This window comes from Panulirus ornatus, chromosome 24 (assembly GCF_036320965.1).
Source record: "Panulirus ornatus isolate Po-2019 chromosome 24, ASM3632096v1, whole genome shotgun sequence".
NCBI classification, from domain to species: Eukaryota; Metazoa; Arthropoda; class Malacostraca; order Decapoda; family Palinuridae; genus Panulirus; species Panulirus ornatus.
This window is the reverse complement of record NC_092247.1, coordinates 5,868,854-5,887,380: the sequence shown is the minus strand read 5'-3', so window position 1 is coordinate 5,887,380 and position 18,527 is coordinate 5,868,854. Positions and strand designations below refer to the sequence as shown.

At 36.4% G+C, this 18,527-nt stretch overlaps 2 protein-coding genes across 2 annotated transcripts in view; one reads left to right on the top strand and one right to left on the bottom strand.

Annotated features, from left to right (window-relative positions):
* Positions 1–4,137: 4,137 nt before the first annotated feature.
* The window catches only part of LOC139757035 (zinc finger MYND domain-containing protein 11), a 48,400-nt gene continuing 34,010 nt past the window's right edge, over positions 4,138–18,527 (top strand). Inside the window, exons 1-5 of the mRNA XM_071677035.1 lie at positions 4,138–4,215; positions 13,105–13,156; positions 15,862–16,014; positions 16,647–16,771; positions 17,915–18,070. Coding sequence (XP_071533136.1) covers positions 15,870–16,014; positions 16,647–16,771; positions 17,915–18,070 — 426 coding nt within the window. The 5' untranslated portion in view covers positions 4,138–4,215; positions 13,105–13,156; positions 15,862–15,869. The remainder of the gene's footprint in view (positions 4,216–13,104; positions 13,157–15,861; positions 16,015–16,646; positions 16,772–17,914; positions 18,071–18,527) is intronic.
* LOC139756989 (uncharacterized) lies at positions 7,052–11,210 on the bottom strand. The gene is made up of 4 exons (XM_071676930.1): positions 9,294–11,210; positions 8,650–8,832; positions 8,118–8,294; positions 7,052–7,925 (listed from the first exon to the last, which is right to left on the bottom strand). The coding sequence occupies exons 1-4, from the start codon at positions 11,013–11,015 to the stop codon at positions 7,614–7,616; spliced, it is 2,394 nt and encodes a 797-aa protein (XP_071533031.1). The 5' UTR covers positions 11,016–11,210; the 3' UTR covers positions 7,052–7,613.

The following is an 18,527-nucleotide window of genomic DNA, read 5'->3' as shown; positions in this document are numbered from 1 at the left end:
TGGTACGGCACCTGCGCCTAGGCTATAGCCGTCCGCTGTGCACAGTCTTCCGTGACAAAGACGATGGTATAAAATATGAACACATAATTCATTTTTGGATCCATATTTGTGCCCACATGACGGCTGGTTATTTCTTTTTTTTTTTTTTTTACAAATGATATGGATATGAGGTATGCTCAAACAAAGAACAGTATGCGCGACGTAAGTAGTCGATGAATAGCCTATCTTACACCACCTTAGTAATTCTCTGCAGAGATACAGGAAGAAACTCATTAGATGGTGTCACGCGAGCTCATCTTCAACCCTTCGTGAGCGTGACTACAAAATTGTATCTGGACCATGGCTGAAAAAAAATGTAAAAGGTTACCACAAAGACACATTTTTTTTTAGATGTAAGCAATTGATATATTCATTTAAGACTTTTTTTTTTTAACAGTTATACACGTACATAATTGCAGCATAGCATAACTCCACCTACACTAATTCCCCTTCCTCCCAAAATAAAAAGGAAGGATATATGTATTTATTTAAGATAGAAATCCCTGGCAGGACTCCCGTTGGCAATACACGATTTTTAGAATATCTTTTTATACCGGTCGATTTTAGGGGTACGGAAGCTCCCACATAGGGTTAAATTATTATACATAGTGTTCTCTTAAATCAGATGGAATTTTCATGATTTCAAGCTCATGAATACGTGTACCCTTCCTCCCTTTCTAAACATCGACTGTGGATCTGCTATTTCAGAGCTTTAGACTTTGCGCTTGTTGTGAAAAGCATCACGAAGATATCGATGATAACATTGATCTAAAATAGGTTTTGCAAATTCCTGTAAAACTTAGAAGGGTACAATTCTGGGTTATACCGACTTCTCATTGAAGGAAATTCATATTCATCTTAATGCAGAGTTAGGCTAGAACTGAAAGGTTTCAACCTCCCTCATAGTTCCCATTTTTAAGTTCTATTGAGTCCCTTTAGGGATGAAATATATACGATATATACGATATATATGTAGGTGGCACCTACGCGTCATTCTCCGGAGAATGACTACGATTTCAGTCAGCGGCTCAGCGCGCGTCTAACGTACGCGCTTTTGGACCAGTTGACGACATTGATTCGATTTAAAATTCCGAAGAATTGTTCTCAAATTGCTTATTTATCCTGCATTTTTCTTTTTTGAAGAGACGTGTAAAAGGAAACTTGCATTGGCGTGCAAGTTAATCGAAGGAATAAAAGTGATTCCTATCTAAATTCGCTTGTAATTACGGTGTCATAAAAGCTTAGAAAATTACTTTCTTAAGAAATTGTCGTTCACGTCATCCCCAAGTGGCATTGATTACATTCACCTAACCTTAAAGCAGCAGTGAGGAAAAGGTGCCTTTAAGTTTATCGTGGCTGATTACTTTGATTACACTACTGAGGAAATAATCACCAGATATACTTATTTCACCATGACAGTCGCTGAAGTGTTTATAACACGCAATTGCTTGCTCACTTGCGACTCATCATCTACAAAATGAATGACATAGAGTGAAATACTAGGGAAATGTAACTTTTCACTGAAAATTCCACGATAAATTTCGCCAGACTCGCAAAATTCTTCGCTTGGCAGCCGACAATTGGAACACAGCAGTGCGTGTGTGTAATTACCTACCTATCTGTATTGTGCGGGGAGGGAGTTTGAACACTCGTGGTTCCCTATTTTTTTTTTTTTTAACTTTCTCAGCGATCATATGGTTTTGTACACCGTCAACCTTCACGGTGTCATCACTAAATTTGACTCACCTACTACTCTCAATACTATAGTCTGTGGTTTCACTGTCGTTGCATCTTTCGAAGTTTTTTTTCGCTGTCAACATCATCAGAATGATTCTACTCTTCCTTTATTGTTTTTTCTATCGTAGGAAAAATTATGGCCTCTAACCTTTCACTGAAACTGGACTCTTATTTCAGGTACTGTCTTTGTTGCTCTCCTTTGGACCTTCTCTGTAACTCTCTCTGCTTTTGATTCAGTGACCAAACCTCAGAAGCATATCCTAATGTTGATCTTAAATGTTTGCTGAACATTTCCTCCCTGATGTACTACTGAAAGGTGGTTTTCATATTTCCCAAAAGATAGTTTCTTTTGTCTAGTTCTGATATGTGATGCTCTGGGGGCAAGTTAGGTACAACACCAGTCCCAAGATCCCTCTCTCTCTAGCACACAGGGGGATTCTTGCAGCTCATTTCCCGCTGGATCATTATAATATTAAGGCCTTTTTCTCGCTGTGTCCCATCATCATTACTTAGCATATCAAAGATGAACTTCATCGACCATGCACCAGGCCAACCTTTGCAGCTTGTCTTAGTTCCTTTGTAAGTTGATGCAATTCGCCTCATTCTTTATTTCTCTCAGCATCTTAGCATCATCTGCAGACGTATGTAGGGTTGAAGCCAGTCCTTCTAGCTGTTCATTTACCTAGATCAAGAAGAGCTCAATGGTCTGAGGATCGTCAAACCACAGGTCACCCCAGCCCATTCCGAGATGGCTCCACTAACATGCATTTGCCCCTTATTCCTGCCTGAAAATCCAGCTGTTTTCTAGCTGATGGCCTACATGTGCGCACGGGGAAGCCTGGTAAGAAGAAAGCAAACAACCTTGGTAGTGTATGAAGAGGATATCTGTTGGAGGGCAGTACGTGGGAGAGCCAGATGAAAGAGGACCTGACGATTTATGACAAGATTTCCTGCCGGATATCACACGGAAGAACCAGATAACAGAAAATTTTATGGGCTTGTGATGACGTTATATACTGAGGCACAAATAACAGACCTGTTGGACTGTGTGGGCGTTATTTGCTGTAGAATAATAACTGTAATTCTAATGTAGATTAAGACTGGATGGTAAAGAAGATCACCCGATGCAGAAACCCTCTCTAAATGAGCACGTAAGGAGCAGCTGTCAGCGTGTTCAGGCGTTCTGTCTTCGCTGGAGTACAACGGTAGAGATCCAGTCTGGCTCACACGTACAGTACTCCTGTCTCTCACTTCACCTGCATATCATCATCATCATTGTGGGTCTACCTTCCATTCAGTTATACTCAGCACACGACCTTACTATGACTCCTTTCCTCCTGCTTGGTCCCAGGTAAATATTTCTGTTTGAACGTGTATCCCCTGACCTTCATTGTCTGATGTTGATCGAGCATAGAAAACGGTTTGGGTTACACGAGATAAACATCATTTAATTGATTGATCGGTTGAGCTTATTTGAAGTTAATTTGAAGTACAATTCAGTTCAGTTCTATATAAATGTATCGTGTAATGCATTATTTTGATTTCATTTCCATTTAATCGATGAAAAGTGTGATTGGTCTACTATATTTGCCGATCATAATGCTGAAATATTATGACAATGAATTTTATCTCAAAATTATCTAGTTCATATATAAGGGGGAATTATATAAGTTTCGTCTAAGACAGTACGGTTTTAGTATTACAGACACAGGGTTGTTGAGGCGGACACCAATCCTATCACATGTTTGATACCATAAAAAAAAAAGCCCTTGAACATCTGTCTATAACATATACATAAAACTAAAGAAAATAGAGGAGGAATGAATGCAAATTACCTCCACGTAACTTTGCAAAAGGTGTATTTATATATTAGTTCTAAAAGAGGCATGTTAACAAACCTGAAATAAAATGCGATGAGATGATTCTGCTTAATGCAGCAACGAGGAATCTTTAGTAGTTGCAAGGAGTGCGGCGTCCGCCGTCTCAAGGTCGTATTTTAATTACAGGAAAGGAAGCATTGTATTACTCCTACTTCATCGGTCTCATTTATTTTCCGTGTTCACGATATTTGTGCTACAATCTGGATTTTTTTTGGAGGGTGTTTGAATTCACCAGCATTTCGAAAAATGATAAATCAACGTACATTGTTCTTAAAGGTAATTTCCAAGGAAGTTGAATTTCCCGCCACTCTCGTCTTGGGGAATTGGTTTTCGATTTTCTTAGAAATAGTCTGCATAGATTTCAAATATTAGGGGGAAAATATTTTTACTGGGTGTAGAATTAATGCGTAATCACTAAGATTTGCCATATATGCAAATAAGGAGCACTTGAAATATGTAGTATTTCTTAAGAAATTCTATTGTTTACAAGTGTCAGTAAAGAATCGTCTAATTCTGCTGTGATGAAAAGTTAAATTCCCCACACTTCTTTTGGAGCCAAGTAAGGATATTATGTCCCAAATAATATTAACAATTATCTCAAAACTGGTGACTTTTCATTTAGGCAATACTAAGTTTAGGGCGATATATGTGGTTTTGGATCTTCGTACCCTATTATTTTGGCCAGGGTTTCTGTAGACGGATATTCCTACTAATATTATGGAGTTTCTTGTTAGAATAAGAATGAATTACACAAACAGATATGTACTTATCGTTATGATCAAAATATGTTAATATAATGGTGTAAATTAAGCAGATCCCTTTGTTAACAAGGAATGGTTTCTCACCAACTCCTGTGCTACCTTTGTGGGCAGGTCTTACCTGGTCAGTGCGGAAGAAATTCCTGGATTTTTCGTTCGTAAATCTCCAGTCATGACTGACTGAGGATATCAGTGATTATGACTGGTGTTGACTGCATGTCTATCCACAAATGACAGGCAACAGGCAGGTTACCTTGATGGGTTGTCACTGACTCTTACCCTTGTACTCCTGGGTTAGGATATATCTTACGTTGATTCTAGGTTGTTTCTCGTAATGCAATATTTAAGTAACATTGGTACAAGTGTATACTTTATCTGAGAGGGTGGCTGCTTTAGATAGATTTGAATTAGAGTCTAGTGGTGGTAAGAGTAAATCTCTCGTAGAAAATGTCAATAGATTGGCAGTATTTTCTTGTCTTACTGAAGATATTTACAAGCATGATTGGAGGAAAATTAAGAACTGATTTTTTATACTGGTTCATGGCAGTATTTCCAGGAAGATGATATACCATATCATTAATGTAGATTTTTAATTAGATGTTATTGAAGGTTACTTTACTGAAGGTTTACTATGTTTATGATACTCGGTAGCATCTTCCTGAGATAATGTATCTGAAAGTTTTGTCATGAACTTTTTTATATGTATTTATTGGTCATACTGTTCAGCATGGTTTTTTTTTTCTGAAATTTGAGTTTTTGTTCAAGTAGATTTGTCATACAAGTTCCAGGTAAGCCAGGGTTGATTCCAAGGGTCCAGCATAATCCTTCACTCTCACTTCCTTGTTAACTGAGTACTTTCAGTGATTCAAAACTTTTTCCATTGTCCCTCTATCCCTCCTTTATGTCTCCCTCATCTGAATTCTATATTCATTTTCATCATCATTATCTTCAGGTTGCTTATTAGGTCTCAGCGTTAAGTTCCTCTTTTTTGATGTTCTTATTTGTTGTAAGATTTGTAACGATATATATATATATATATATATATATATATATATATATATATATATATATATATATATATATGTATATATATACACACATATATACAGATACAGACAGGACTCTCTGGCATAAACAGAACAGGTTTTCTTCTTTTTAGTTTAATAAGCGCTTTGCCTTAACCTTACTTCATAGAAAATCTTGTTATAAGTATTGTAAGTAAAGTGCTAAAGGGTAGGTATTGATTGTCCTCATCTCTCCCACGGGTATTTTTTGTTTTCACATTTTCTGACTAGGCTATCATGCAGATGCTGATGATTATAACTGTTAGTTATTTATGGTATGCCATTTTCATTTGCGAGAGTAAATTAGGATACCATGTTTTTTTATTTCATTTATATTTTTTCTCAATCAGATTAAACATTCCAGTTTTTAAGAACCATTTAGTGCATGTTTTTGTAAATGTTTACCTACAGACCAACTAAGGACAACCATAAATCTCATTCCTTAAAGCAGAACTACTTGAATTCTTACAGTATGCTCTCTGATGTGTACAGGATCCTGAACTATGCACATTTAGAAATGAATTAATGGATTTGTATTGTGGTCTTTCTGTCATTTTCCAGATTGTAACCAAAGATTCTGGGTAGATACAGAAATTAAGCACTGCTTTGTTAATTTATCCTCAAATGGTTTGTTTTACCAAACTAACTTATGAACTTTACTTAAGTAATGGATTATATAGGGTGCATAACTTAATATATTTATGCTGTTGACATACCTATGTCGGAAATTAAAGATATTAGTCAAATCTAGAACTTCATGATGCAAAGCAAGTCACAGTTCTGCTACAGTACGAGATGTGGAGTGATTACATATTATTCATAGTACTGTTTAGTTTTGATCTGTTCTGTTCATTTACTGAATTGCCAGATTATATTTACATAATTTTTATTGTCTCACTCAAGCTGTTTACAATGGTGAGAATTGTATTATATGACAGCGTAGAATACATTTAAAAGATAAGTGTTATCTGTAGCAAATGACAAGTAAATAATAAAACTTGACATACTGAGACTGCTAAAAAGCTAACGCTGATAATAAAAAGATCAGCTTTGCCTGACTGCTGTATAATGCATTGTATGAATAACCTCAAAACATTCTTAATATTGGAAAAAAATAGAATTCAAAATCTTCAATATTTAACAGCAAATATATATTTGTATATAGAATTCTTAGATGTAAATTAGAACAAATGCATCATTATCTATTACAGCATTTTGACTGAGGAATTCCTTCTCATGATTCTTATTATTGTGCTCACCATCCTAGTTTAATTACCTCTGTACAAGTAAGAGCTCTCCTTGGTTAAAGAAATTCCTGTCCCATCTGAATATTGATTTTTTTACACTCCTTATTAGTGTCTCCCTTTTTTGATAGAAATGAAGAGGATTAGCATATCTCTTCAGCTCCTAGATGTGTCTTGCTGATATATCACTATCACATAATGTGCTCTCAGAAGCATTATTCAGTTTGCATGAAATCATAATGTGTATAGTATGTGATCAACCCATTAAGGAAGAGGCAACATTTTGTTTACACGAAATGATATTAGGGTACAGAATGTAATCAGCCTAATGAAATATTTATTTCAAAGAACCTGTTAACTTATTGCAGTGTACAAATATACATCATCAGTAAGTGCATCCAACTACAGAAGTTGTGAAGCATTATATTTGAGTAGCAATCTCAGTTGAAGGGCATTAGTCTTAAGTGTTATAGATGGATGAATATTGATTGCAGTGTACTTTAATCGTTCAGTTAGATAATGTGATTGCACAAAAATAACTGTGACCTTATTATTTTAGAAAGGATGTCTGTTTACTGTTATATGACAGTGTTAGTTTTCAAAGTTATTGATTTTGTTGAGAACACTGGCAATGTTTGCTGGTTTAAGCATAAAGATGCTAAAACTTTGTTAATGTACTTTTTTCTATATTTGTAGAGTCTATTTTTTCTTATGCCAATCAATCCTAGAATCCTTGAAAATGATGTACTTGGTAGAACTTTTTATGAATTTGGTATGACTTTGGAAGAAATGCTGTTTTAGAAAAAAATAGGCTCATGTATCCACCTATCTGGCTGCTATACCTACAGACTCTTAAACACCTTTTGATGCTATTTATACTTTGGAAGCTTCTTATCTGTTTCTTTTGTTGCTTGTAGTTGATGTATTGGACACCATGTTTGGCAGGGGATTGAAATTTGATGACAGAGGTGGTGTAGTGCTTTCGTGTGAAGAGAGAGATGATGCATTACCAGCATTTGAAATTGTATCTTGGGTAAGTGGAAGTGCACTTGAGGAGACATTCCCTTGTATTTGTGTGTTTTCTTCATAAAGGTCAGACTGCTGTGATGAATTGATTGCAGCTTCATCCATGGGAATTACTGAACTTATGCAACCACTGTTGCATATTGTTATTGTAGGTATGGCTGAGATTCTTGTTCGACCCTGTGTGTACAAAAAATAGACGGTGAGCATATATTTTTGCCAAATATTGATAAAATGAAGTATGATTAAATACAATCAGGAAATCATGAACCTCTCATTGTATGTACATCACATGAATTTTAGAATTGTTAAAGTAATGATACAGAACTACATTAAGTGTAATGTAATTATTTAGATATTTCTAAAGCTTACTGCTGCACGATCAGAAATATAGAATACTCCTCGCAGTAGACTGTAAGAGTGTCCCAAGCTGAAGAGCAGGGAGGGTACCACAGAATTATGATTGTTGACCACCCCCCAGGCATAGAGGAGTCGTTCTACCATGAACGGAGTCCAGCAGCCAAAGTTTGCTAAGAGTATCACCACCATCTGCAATATTTACGGTAGTATCTTTCATTAGATATCTGCAGTAAATTTCCGTTTTAAAAGCTTATTAATGAAATTCTTGGAGAATTGAAATAAGAAAATTTTTTTTAGGTGTCTTGGGCAAATGTTACAAAACATTGATTGGATACTTTCATTAGACAGTGAAGATATGCAGAGAGCAAAGTTCTTCCAGAAGATTGTACATGGATATGTTGCTGTTAATGAAAAAAAAGGACCATTGTATGTTTATTGATGGATTTCTTATTTGCCTTATGTGTTCAAAAAGAAGTAGCAAAATCAGAATACATAGTCGAGTTAAGTGAATGTATTTACAGTGTTTTGATAGATGACACCTTACCTGGCATGTAGCTCTTTTAGCATGTAGCCAACCTGCATCTGCGAAGTCTGTAGATTGTGATGGATTTTGGTGATATAGAACACAGGCTGTGTGTGTGTACAGGCCTGCACTAACTAATAATGGAACTGCAAATGCCAGCATGAAGAGAACCATCATAAAAGTTGATAGGAAGTTGGTCTGTGGGATTGAATATCACAGAAATGTTTTTACAGATTGCTTCTATAGTATAGCTTTATATAATGTGTTGAAAATTTTGTATGATATATACAGCAAATTGAGTTCATAGGAAATTTTGTGTAATGTTCATTGCATTTAGTAGGATCTAATGCAACTGTTTGTTATGACTTAGATTAATAGCAGTGACCATACAGTCTACTGCTTAAGTATGATATGCTTAAATGCTGATAAGAATCCAGAACATGAAAATGCCCAGCTTCCCAGTCCTTATGTCGTAATGAGAAACCCAAGGAATATATGAGAAGTAACACTCATAATTTTGAACCATCTTCAAGGTATAACTAGACTTGAGATATATTTGAGGGATCATTCATAGGTGATTATTTCATATGATTTTACCTGTTTGTCAGTTTTGATGGGTTTTACCTCTAAACAGTTTCTAATACACAGTAGTTTTGGGTTCATACCTGCATTTGACATGCTCTGGAGGTAAAGTTTGTTGTAGATGGAGGGTTTGTACTCCTGTCCTCTTCGGTACTGGCAACAGGCAGTGTACTCAGTGTTATATTGCTGTGAATGCTTAAGTTCTTGGTTGAAAATTCTGTTTCTATTTTGTCAGGAAGTTTTGTAGACTCCATAACCTCTGTTACTTGCAGACCGTCTGTGGTAATATTTGACTCTGTTGTAATACCAGAATTTGTTTTCGTAACTTCGTTGTAAAATGCAGTGCTTGGTTGAAATTGCATACCCTGTTGAGATGTTATTTCTGATGTTACCTCAGTAGAAAGTGCCACAGTAGTTAGAGAAAGCTTTTCATCTTTGGTTGTGTCAGATCCAAAATTGTGGCCTTCCCCAGGAGCTTGTGTGTATGTTTGTGTAATTGTAGTCACACTTTCATGCACATCAGGCCTTGTGATTGGTGAGCTGATTTCATCGTTAAACACTTGTGGAAACTTTTCTTCATTTACTTCTGGAACAGTGTTAATTTCTGTTACCGGGTTTGTGATCAGTTGTGAATCTCCTTGTGTGTTAAATATATTAAATATATTTGCATTAGAAAGAGTTTCAGTAACATGTGTTGGAGAAGACAGTTCAGGTTTGTTTGGTTGCTTTACATCAAGTTTATCTAGCGTATCGGTATCTCTCAAATTGAAATGTAAAATTGTTGTTGGTGATATGTCAGTGGAATTGCTTTGTGGTACTTGTGCAGGTAAATCATCATTTGTAACATTTTTTATATGTGATTTGTTGGAGGAATGCTTTGAAGAAGTATTTGTCAAATTTTTTATTATGTCTGTTGATGATGGCTTGAAGGCTTTTAGATGAGTAGATGTTAGTGCTAGTAAGGAATCTGTGTCTGAATTATTTTCAGTCAGGTTCCCTATGGCATGAAGACTGGTATTATTTGTTTGATATACATTTTGAGAATTTTCATTTAGCTTCTCTCCAAATACTCGTTGCAGGTCTTCATTGGTTATCCCAAGAGCTGCATGTAACTCTTTAATCCCTTTTTGATTTATTGGTTGGAATTGTTCATTTTGTGTGCCTCCACGAAAGTGCTTAAGTGTGTTGTGTGAAATATTGCCTCCAACAATACCATATATCAGTCCAATAATAACATTTTCACGGTAATCACTAGACCAGTCTTGTTGGCTATTGTGCTCCCACAGATTCTCCAAAAGTCCTCTGTTGTGACGAATTTCTTCATTTTCCCAGGAGAATATATTCTTGTGCACTTCCTTTACAGAAAACACCATTGTGTGCCCCCACAGCACAATTATGAATGCAATAGCTATAAACCATGATGCCACTGTCCACACAAGAGAGAAAGTATGTCTAAAGTTTACGGGTTGGGAAGGGGCTGCAGCTATGACCTGATGATGTTCAGTAGCAACCCCAAAAGTGGAGAAGTTGCCAGTGACAATGGGAAACGCTAATAGTGTGTAGATGAGAAAATACCTTGAACATGAGTTATTGTAAATAGGGTTAGCAAAATAGAGACCACCATCACATAACAAAGCAATACCAGTTAGAGCTCCTGATAATGTGTCAGACAGCCCATAGATTGTGAGCGGCATAAGTGGCTTCTCAGGTCTACTCACAAGGAATGCTGTAGCCATCATATTCACCAGGAACCCCAGTCCACCAACGAAGATGTATAGCATTGCCACTAATGATAAGCCAACCATTGTATCACAGCTTAGCTTGCCAGGCTTCGTATTGTGGTATTTTTAAACTGCTTACCTCTTCTTTTTCTCTATTTTAGTTGTCAAGAATTTTATATTTTCTAATTAATCACATCTGTTCTTACTGAAGTGATGGAGGCAAAAGATTGCTGAAACACCTTTCACAAGAACATTCAACTGTTGTAGAGGCTGTGACTGTAAATGACGACTCCCGGCTGTCATATGTTAAGTACCCTTATGGCCCCTCCTGCCACTACAGTTAACTACTGTCTGCTACATAGGGGTTGGATCAATACATAGAATAGAACATAACATTAGAAGCTTAGTATTTCATTTTCAATTTGGTTTTGTTGCTTTGAAACAATCTTATAGAAGTGTGATTCAGTTGAGAGTGTTATGGGCACACCTTTGCTTTCCCACCCATTTTAGATATGTCACATATCAGTAGGAGCAGATCTTTTATTTGGCATCTGAGGGGACATTAATCATACTTCTTTCTTGTAATAGTTGAATATTCCTTTAATTTATGAATATAGGTAACTTATGCAGTTTGCGTTATACATATGATGATCATCTGTTGAATGGTAGGTGGTATAATGAAAGGAAAGGAGGGAATGAATGCTCTGTGTACGATAAAGTGTGGCAAAGCAGCATTAGTGGATGGAACTGCAAATGAGCTTCTCAAGAGAGAGGGATGAGAGTGCTGTTGACTAATTAATTAGGCTATTCCATGTTTGTATGGCCAAAGCAGAGGTGCCTGAAGGCTGGCAAAATGCATAAATAGTGCCCTTCTATAAAAGTTAAGAGTACAAGATGTGAACATTTGAATTAGAAGTATATGCTTGTTAGGAACACCTTGTAAGTTGTGTGGGAAAGTGGTGATTAAGAGGATGACAGTTCATACTGAGTTTCTCAATGGAGAAAGGCAATGTAGCTTTAATGAACCTGAATGAAAAAACTTGACAAAAGAGAGAGACTTGCTCTGTAGGGCCTGGCTGTGGATGGAAAGCTCTGGTTTTGTGTATTATTCATAACAGAGAATGTATGTGTGTAAATGGAGCCATTGTTCATCTGTTCCTGATGCTACTGGGATAATAATATAAAAGAAAAGGTGAAAGAAATAATACAATTTACAATTAAGAAATGATAACAACAGTCTACAGAAAATGCATCTCCTAGTTGGGATGGGCAAGACCTAACAATGGAAAAACTGGAAAAGGGCAGCATGGAGAGAGATATGCAAAAGGGAAAAAATAAATGGTCGGTGCACAAGATTTACGAAAGGAAATGGTTTTGTACCGAGACGGATAACAAGAATATCACAGTGTCTTCCACAAGAACTTGATGACATGGCTATTGAATGTCATAGGTTAAGTGTGAAATATCGAAAAGGTTTTTATTACTGGTATTTTTTTGTAGATCTTTGGGTACTGTGATACTATATATGATATGATAAGTTAGCCTGAGCTAAGAACTTCGACACAGACTACTGAAAGCACATTATAAGGTAGTTTTCCTACTGTAAGCTGGTGAGCTTCATCTGCTGAAGGTACTGCACAGCTTTTCATAACTAGTTGGTACATATTTTACATTTCCATTGTTTACTGGCAGTAAATGGTAAATACTTTTCATGTCTGAAGCTAAAGTTGGCCCTAGCCCTTCCCATCATGCATCAATTTCAACCTAACAAAATTATTACCCATGTATAGGTTGACCCTTAAGTTTTTGCTTAAAAATTTGGTCTGAAAAACTCAAACTGTAGAGGAGTATATGGGTATGTGTGCATCTTTATTCCAACCAAATATAGAACTTGCTCAAATTATTCTTTATATATCCTCACCACTTTTGGTATTGACTAATGGTTTTGAACAGTAGGGTCATGCATTTTCTTCTAAAAAAAAAATTTTCAGAGAAGATTTATTTTTTGGAGAAGTTGGCTGAAGTTAAAAGAAAAAAATATATATATTTGAAACATGTTTGTCTTGGAAGAATTTATATTCATGACCATCTTGGTAAAGTTTTATTACTTTTTTATTTTCTATATACTTTTAGAGTTAGTGCACATGATACTAATATTGATTTCTTTTTCCAGATGCTGTGATCCTGCACACTGTTGGTCTGGACGTCTAAGCTTGACACTAAAGGTTTGACCACTGTGACCTAACCCTGTATTGGACTCTGCCATGCTTATGCTTACTTCTCCCAATCTTCATGTTTTTTTCATTTTGGGAACTGCTGGAAAGAAAATGCATGACTTGCATGGAAATATATGCCTTTAGATGGAATGATAATATTCAAATTATGCTTCTCTAAAATGCAACAAAATAATGGAGAAGAAGAGGAGTTTGACATAAATAAAGTCACATCTGTAACATCATACAAGAGTTTTCCTGCCTTTAAAGTACTTGAAAGGTACTGATATTCACATAAGCTTAACAGTTATATAGAATAAGAAATCGCCAAAGGATTTGTATTACCGGAGGTAGGATGACATATTTCAGTATAGTTTTGATGACACATACTAGTAGTCTCTGTTTCCACGTCCATAATACTATTAATACAACTTTGAATCAAGAGGCAGCACAGCAAACATTTATGAGTATGCTCAGTAGTTTGCAATTGTTGGTTTGTGTGTTTCTAATTTCATTGGAACATGGGGATGAAAGTATAATCAAGCAGGAACAGTAACAACAAGTAGGGGCAGTAGGCTATGTAACATTCACAAAGAATGTCAGTTGAACTTGAACTTTGCAACCCTGGCCTCCACCTAAGAAATTAGCCACATCCACCAACCATGGCCACAGGTCTTGAAAAATGGTGGTGCTGTGTGCCTCTCTGCTCAGGATAAGTGCAGGACAGTCAAGGAATAGGAATTCATTGTAAATAGGCTCTTCGGTATGAGAGGTCATATGATGTGTTGAATCAGTGTTTGTAAGGTTGTTGGATGCTTGGTGTCCAGAGCACAGACAAGAAATTATGGTTTATGTTTGTCTAAGGATTATAGTTTCAAGTGGGTGTATGCCTGGTGAAAGAGAGTTCAGGACTTGGGTCATGGATGTTTAATGTTTGTCTGGCTATTTTAATGTGAATGTGCTTTATCAGGGTGGTGTTTATTGAGATTTTAGGATCCCTCTCAGTAAAGTTAGCTGAAGTGTGAGGAGGGCAGTCGAATTGGGTGCTGAGCATATTGAGGTGGGATTCTATTGGAAATACTCTTGCAGAATTCTTACAATTGTCATTTTTTGTAATAATTGTTGCTGTAATCATCTTTATGGTGTTTTCATGAGAAGTAGTGTTATCAACTGGATTTTATGTGATAGATTAGCTGTGATTGGAGTAACAGTAGAAATATTTGCTTATAGGAGCAATAGCAGCAGAGCTACTGCAGCAGTGATAGTTGTACCAGTGCAACGGTGGCAGCAGTGCAGTGCGTTTGCCTTAATAGTAGTTCATAGGCCTGAATGTTAATGTAAATGACTGTGGATGAACTGGTAGTAATTGGAAAAGAGCAAGAGTTCAAGAATAGAATTAGACGAGAGGAGTGGCTTTAGTATGATGGGTTAGAGGTGCCTAGGAGGTGAGTCTTTTGCTGTTTGCTGATGACCCAGCTATAGTGGCAGACTCTATTGAGAAATTTTAGAAGCTGGCATTTGCGTTTTGGAAAGTGTGTGAAAAGAGAAAATTGAGAGGTGATATGAATAGATGTTATGTAATGAGGTTTAGCAAGGGGATGAAACTGGCTGGTTTGAGTTTAATTTTGATTGGGGCAAACTTGGAGGAGTGCTTTAGTTACTTGGGAGTGGAAATGGCTGCAGATGGAGCAGTGGGAATTGACATGAATCATAAGATGGAAGAGAGGCCAAAGCTCTTAGGTGCAATGAGGAGTGTGCGTGTATGGAGAGGTCACTGTCTGTGAGGGCAAAGGTGGGTGTGGTTGATGTTATAGTATCCCTAATATTGGTATATGACTATGAGTCTTGAGCCCTGAATGTGAAAGAATTGAAGAGGATGGACCTTTTGTAAATTAGATACTTGAGGAGAAACAGAGTTGGTTTTTATGGAAGGAATGACAATGTATGAGAGACCAATGGTAGGGAACAGAATATGATTAAAAGAGTTGACCAGGGTGTACTGAAATGATTCGGTCTTGTGGAGAGAATGACTGAAGAGAGACTGAATAAGAGGCTGTACATGTCAGAAGTGGAGGGAGCAAGGGGAGTAGAAGACCAAAAAGGAGATGGAAAGATGGAACAAAAGAGGCTTTGAGTTACTGGAGCCTGAACACTGAGAAAAGTAAGAGACCTGCATGGGATAGAGTGAACTGGAGCATTTTGGTATACATGGGGTAATGTACTGTCAGTGGGCTGAAGCAAGGCTTAAGTAGTAGTCAAGGGAAACCATGGAACATTTTGTAGGGCTTGGTTTTGGATGGAGACTGGTTTGGGTGCATTATATATGACAGCTAGAGAGCAGATATCAGCAAACGAGCTTGTGCTTCATATGTTCCTGGCTTTATCTCGCTGAAGTGGGATATTGTATGAAAAAATGCATTAGACAAAGTCATATGACATATCATACAAAATTTTTGTAAATTGATGGGCTCATTGATTTTATACATTTGATTCATTGTGGGTCATTGGGCAATGCAAGTGCCTTTTGTTGAAAAGATGTTAAGATTTGTTCTTTGATTCCATTTCACATGATGCAGCTTCTAGTTAAGCAGACATAGGAGTAACACTTGGAATTTGCAGATGTACACTTTCTATAGTAGTATGTACTCTCATCCCAGCAGAATAACTTTTGACTGCCCAAATGTTTAATAAGTCTTTGCGTTATTGGCATATTTCAGAGGACAGCATGAAGGCCACACTACGACGATGTTCGGATCCTCTCCGATGTCAACACCTGTGGGATGCGATTGCCACTATTCGCAACCATAAACAATTACCATCATTCGACAGAATCCGGCGATACATGAGTCGGATGCATAATATGGAGTCTGGTAAGTGTTCCTTGATTAAGGATAGGGGTGAACATTGTTGGTTGGTGAAAGATAGGGATAGACTGAAATTAACATGATAGGATTAGACTGAGTGTGGAGAGTTGTCATCTCTTTGTGTGATGGAAGATAAGGAAGACATTTATAATGGAAAATGATGAAGTTAAAGGGGGTAGGAAAATGGACTGATGAAAATCTGTGAAAATTCTTTAATTATGCAGGTGGCCTACATGAGGGTAATGACATTTATTTTTGTACTTACTAATAGTGAATACTTTAAATGTTTCAAATGAAATAATGTAATGTAAGAAATTACAGTTAACTACAATATAGCATTTGAAACCCATTCTCATGATTCATTTTTCATCACTTGCAAAACCTTTAGATTTTGTTAGAAAACAGTATAAAACTCTCAGCGTCTTATTAGTAATTGCTATTAAACTTGGTACATTGTCTTTCCCTAAATTTTTCAGATGGGGTGTTGGTGTAATTGTATCCATGGTAATGATTTCAGGTATGATTGAGGCTGGCCAACCTAGCATTTATTTCGAGTGCCATATTTAATGAGATTTTAGGTATTTTTCTCTTTATAGAAATATGTTTTTCTGTCCTTTGTCACATGTCGATATCAGCAGATGAGGTTGAGAAACATCTTGAAGAATGTGCTAGTGACAACCTCATAGCTGTCACACGTAAGGTTGGCCAGAAAGGTTCCAAAGTTGGTATTGAGCAAGAAGGATTTAGACTACCCACACCACCAGTAAGTTCTCACATTCACACTTGCCATGTTTTTATAGTTTGTAAAGGATATTAGTTAAGGGTATGGATAACTATTTTTAGAGGCTATGTGTACCTGATTCACCCCATGGGAATAGAGAGTTAATTATGATATATGAAGAGAGATAGAAAAATGATGTGCTATTGCTGAATAAAGAGGAAAGTACTTTTTTGTGTAACCTTTTTAGCATGGTAGACACTCAGGGATTGCTTGATCCATTGCTTTCATCAATCCATCGATCCATCTATCCATTTAGCATCTTTCATTAAAAGACACACTTTAACCTACAAATTAACCATGGCCATAACTTGAAGAGGCTAAATCTTGAACTTATTTCCCAGATCTAAACAATTGGCAGGCTTAAGACCTATAACTCTTGTTTAGATTTTGCTTATTATGCCTTTGATGATAAGGTTTAACTTACAAATTAACCTTGGTCATACTATAGGAATTCTGCATCAGATACTCAATGAAACGTTGTTCATTTGTTACAGAGCATCTAAAGAATGGAATGACCTAAGATCCATAACTGTAGTTTGGCTTTTGTATTAATTATACCCCTTATAAAAGGTTTAACCTGCTCCTTATCTTTGACCATGACTTCAAAAATGTAGACCAGTTACTTATGAAACTTTACAAAGTTTTGTCCCAGTATCTAAAGAATTGAATGGCATAAAACCCACAAATCTGTGTTTGATCATCATCATTAACCATTAAACCATGGAAACCCACATGGAATGGCATATGGAATGAATGAGTGTGAGGAGATAACTTTATGCATGCATTTGAACAAGATGAGAAAGAGTTAATGAAATACATTATAACAAAATGCAAAAAAGGAAAAAAGTATTAAGTAAAGCAGGAAGGACTAACTCTCTTCAAGAGCTTCCTCATGAAATTGTTTTCTTTGGATTTAGAAATCGGGTAATTAGAAGCAAATGCTATCTTAAAACAGTATTGATAGATAGTTGGGTGGTATTAGGGATGTTGTTATCGAAGCTGTGTAGACTTACTTTGCTATTTGGGTTGACCCTCTGAAAGAATTACCTTCCCTATATTGATATGTAATGGAAATTCAATGTTACATATATGATTTGACCTAAAATCTCTCTTTCTACTTTGTAGGAGGAGCCAGACCGTCATGACTGGTATTGCTTTGAATGTCATAAAGGTGGAGAGGTGGTCTGCTGTTCAAAGTGTTACCGTGTATATCATGAAATGTGCATTAATGTAGAAGATCATCTATATGACAGTGAGCCATTGGTCTGTGTAGTGTGCAAGGTGAGGCTTCACCAATAATATCTCAGTCAATTCTATAGCAGTTAATTCTATAGCTTTTATAACTAAGAATAGGTGTACAGTATCATCATTAGGAATGTGGTAATTTTTTCTTTTACTGTGTCTTTCATATTAAAGTAATTAGTGTTGACAACTACATTTTTGCTGAGATGTAACATTAGATGCATTTACCATCATCTTTAGAAGTATAATGAAAAATTCAGATTGAACTTAGAACAAGAATCTTATGTATATCCTGATATTCATAATTTCATCTTGACAAGAGTCAACCAGTGACTAAGGAAAATGAGAGAAAGCCCTCTTCTCTTTAGGAATAAGAGGTAAAATCCTGATGATTGTCTTGAGAATAGGATCACTGTGTTTGAACTGCTTTTTGCTACTACCTCCTCTAGAGGAACAAAGCTTACACTATGAGCTCAGATCTGGATGTAGTGAACAT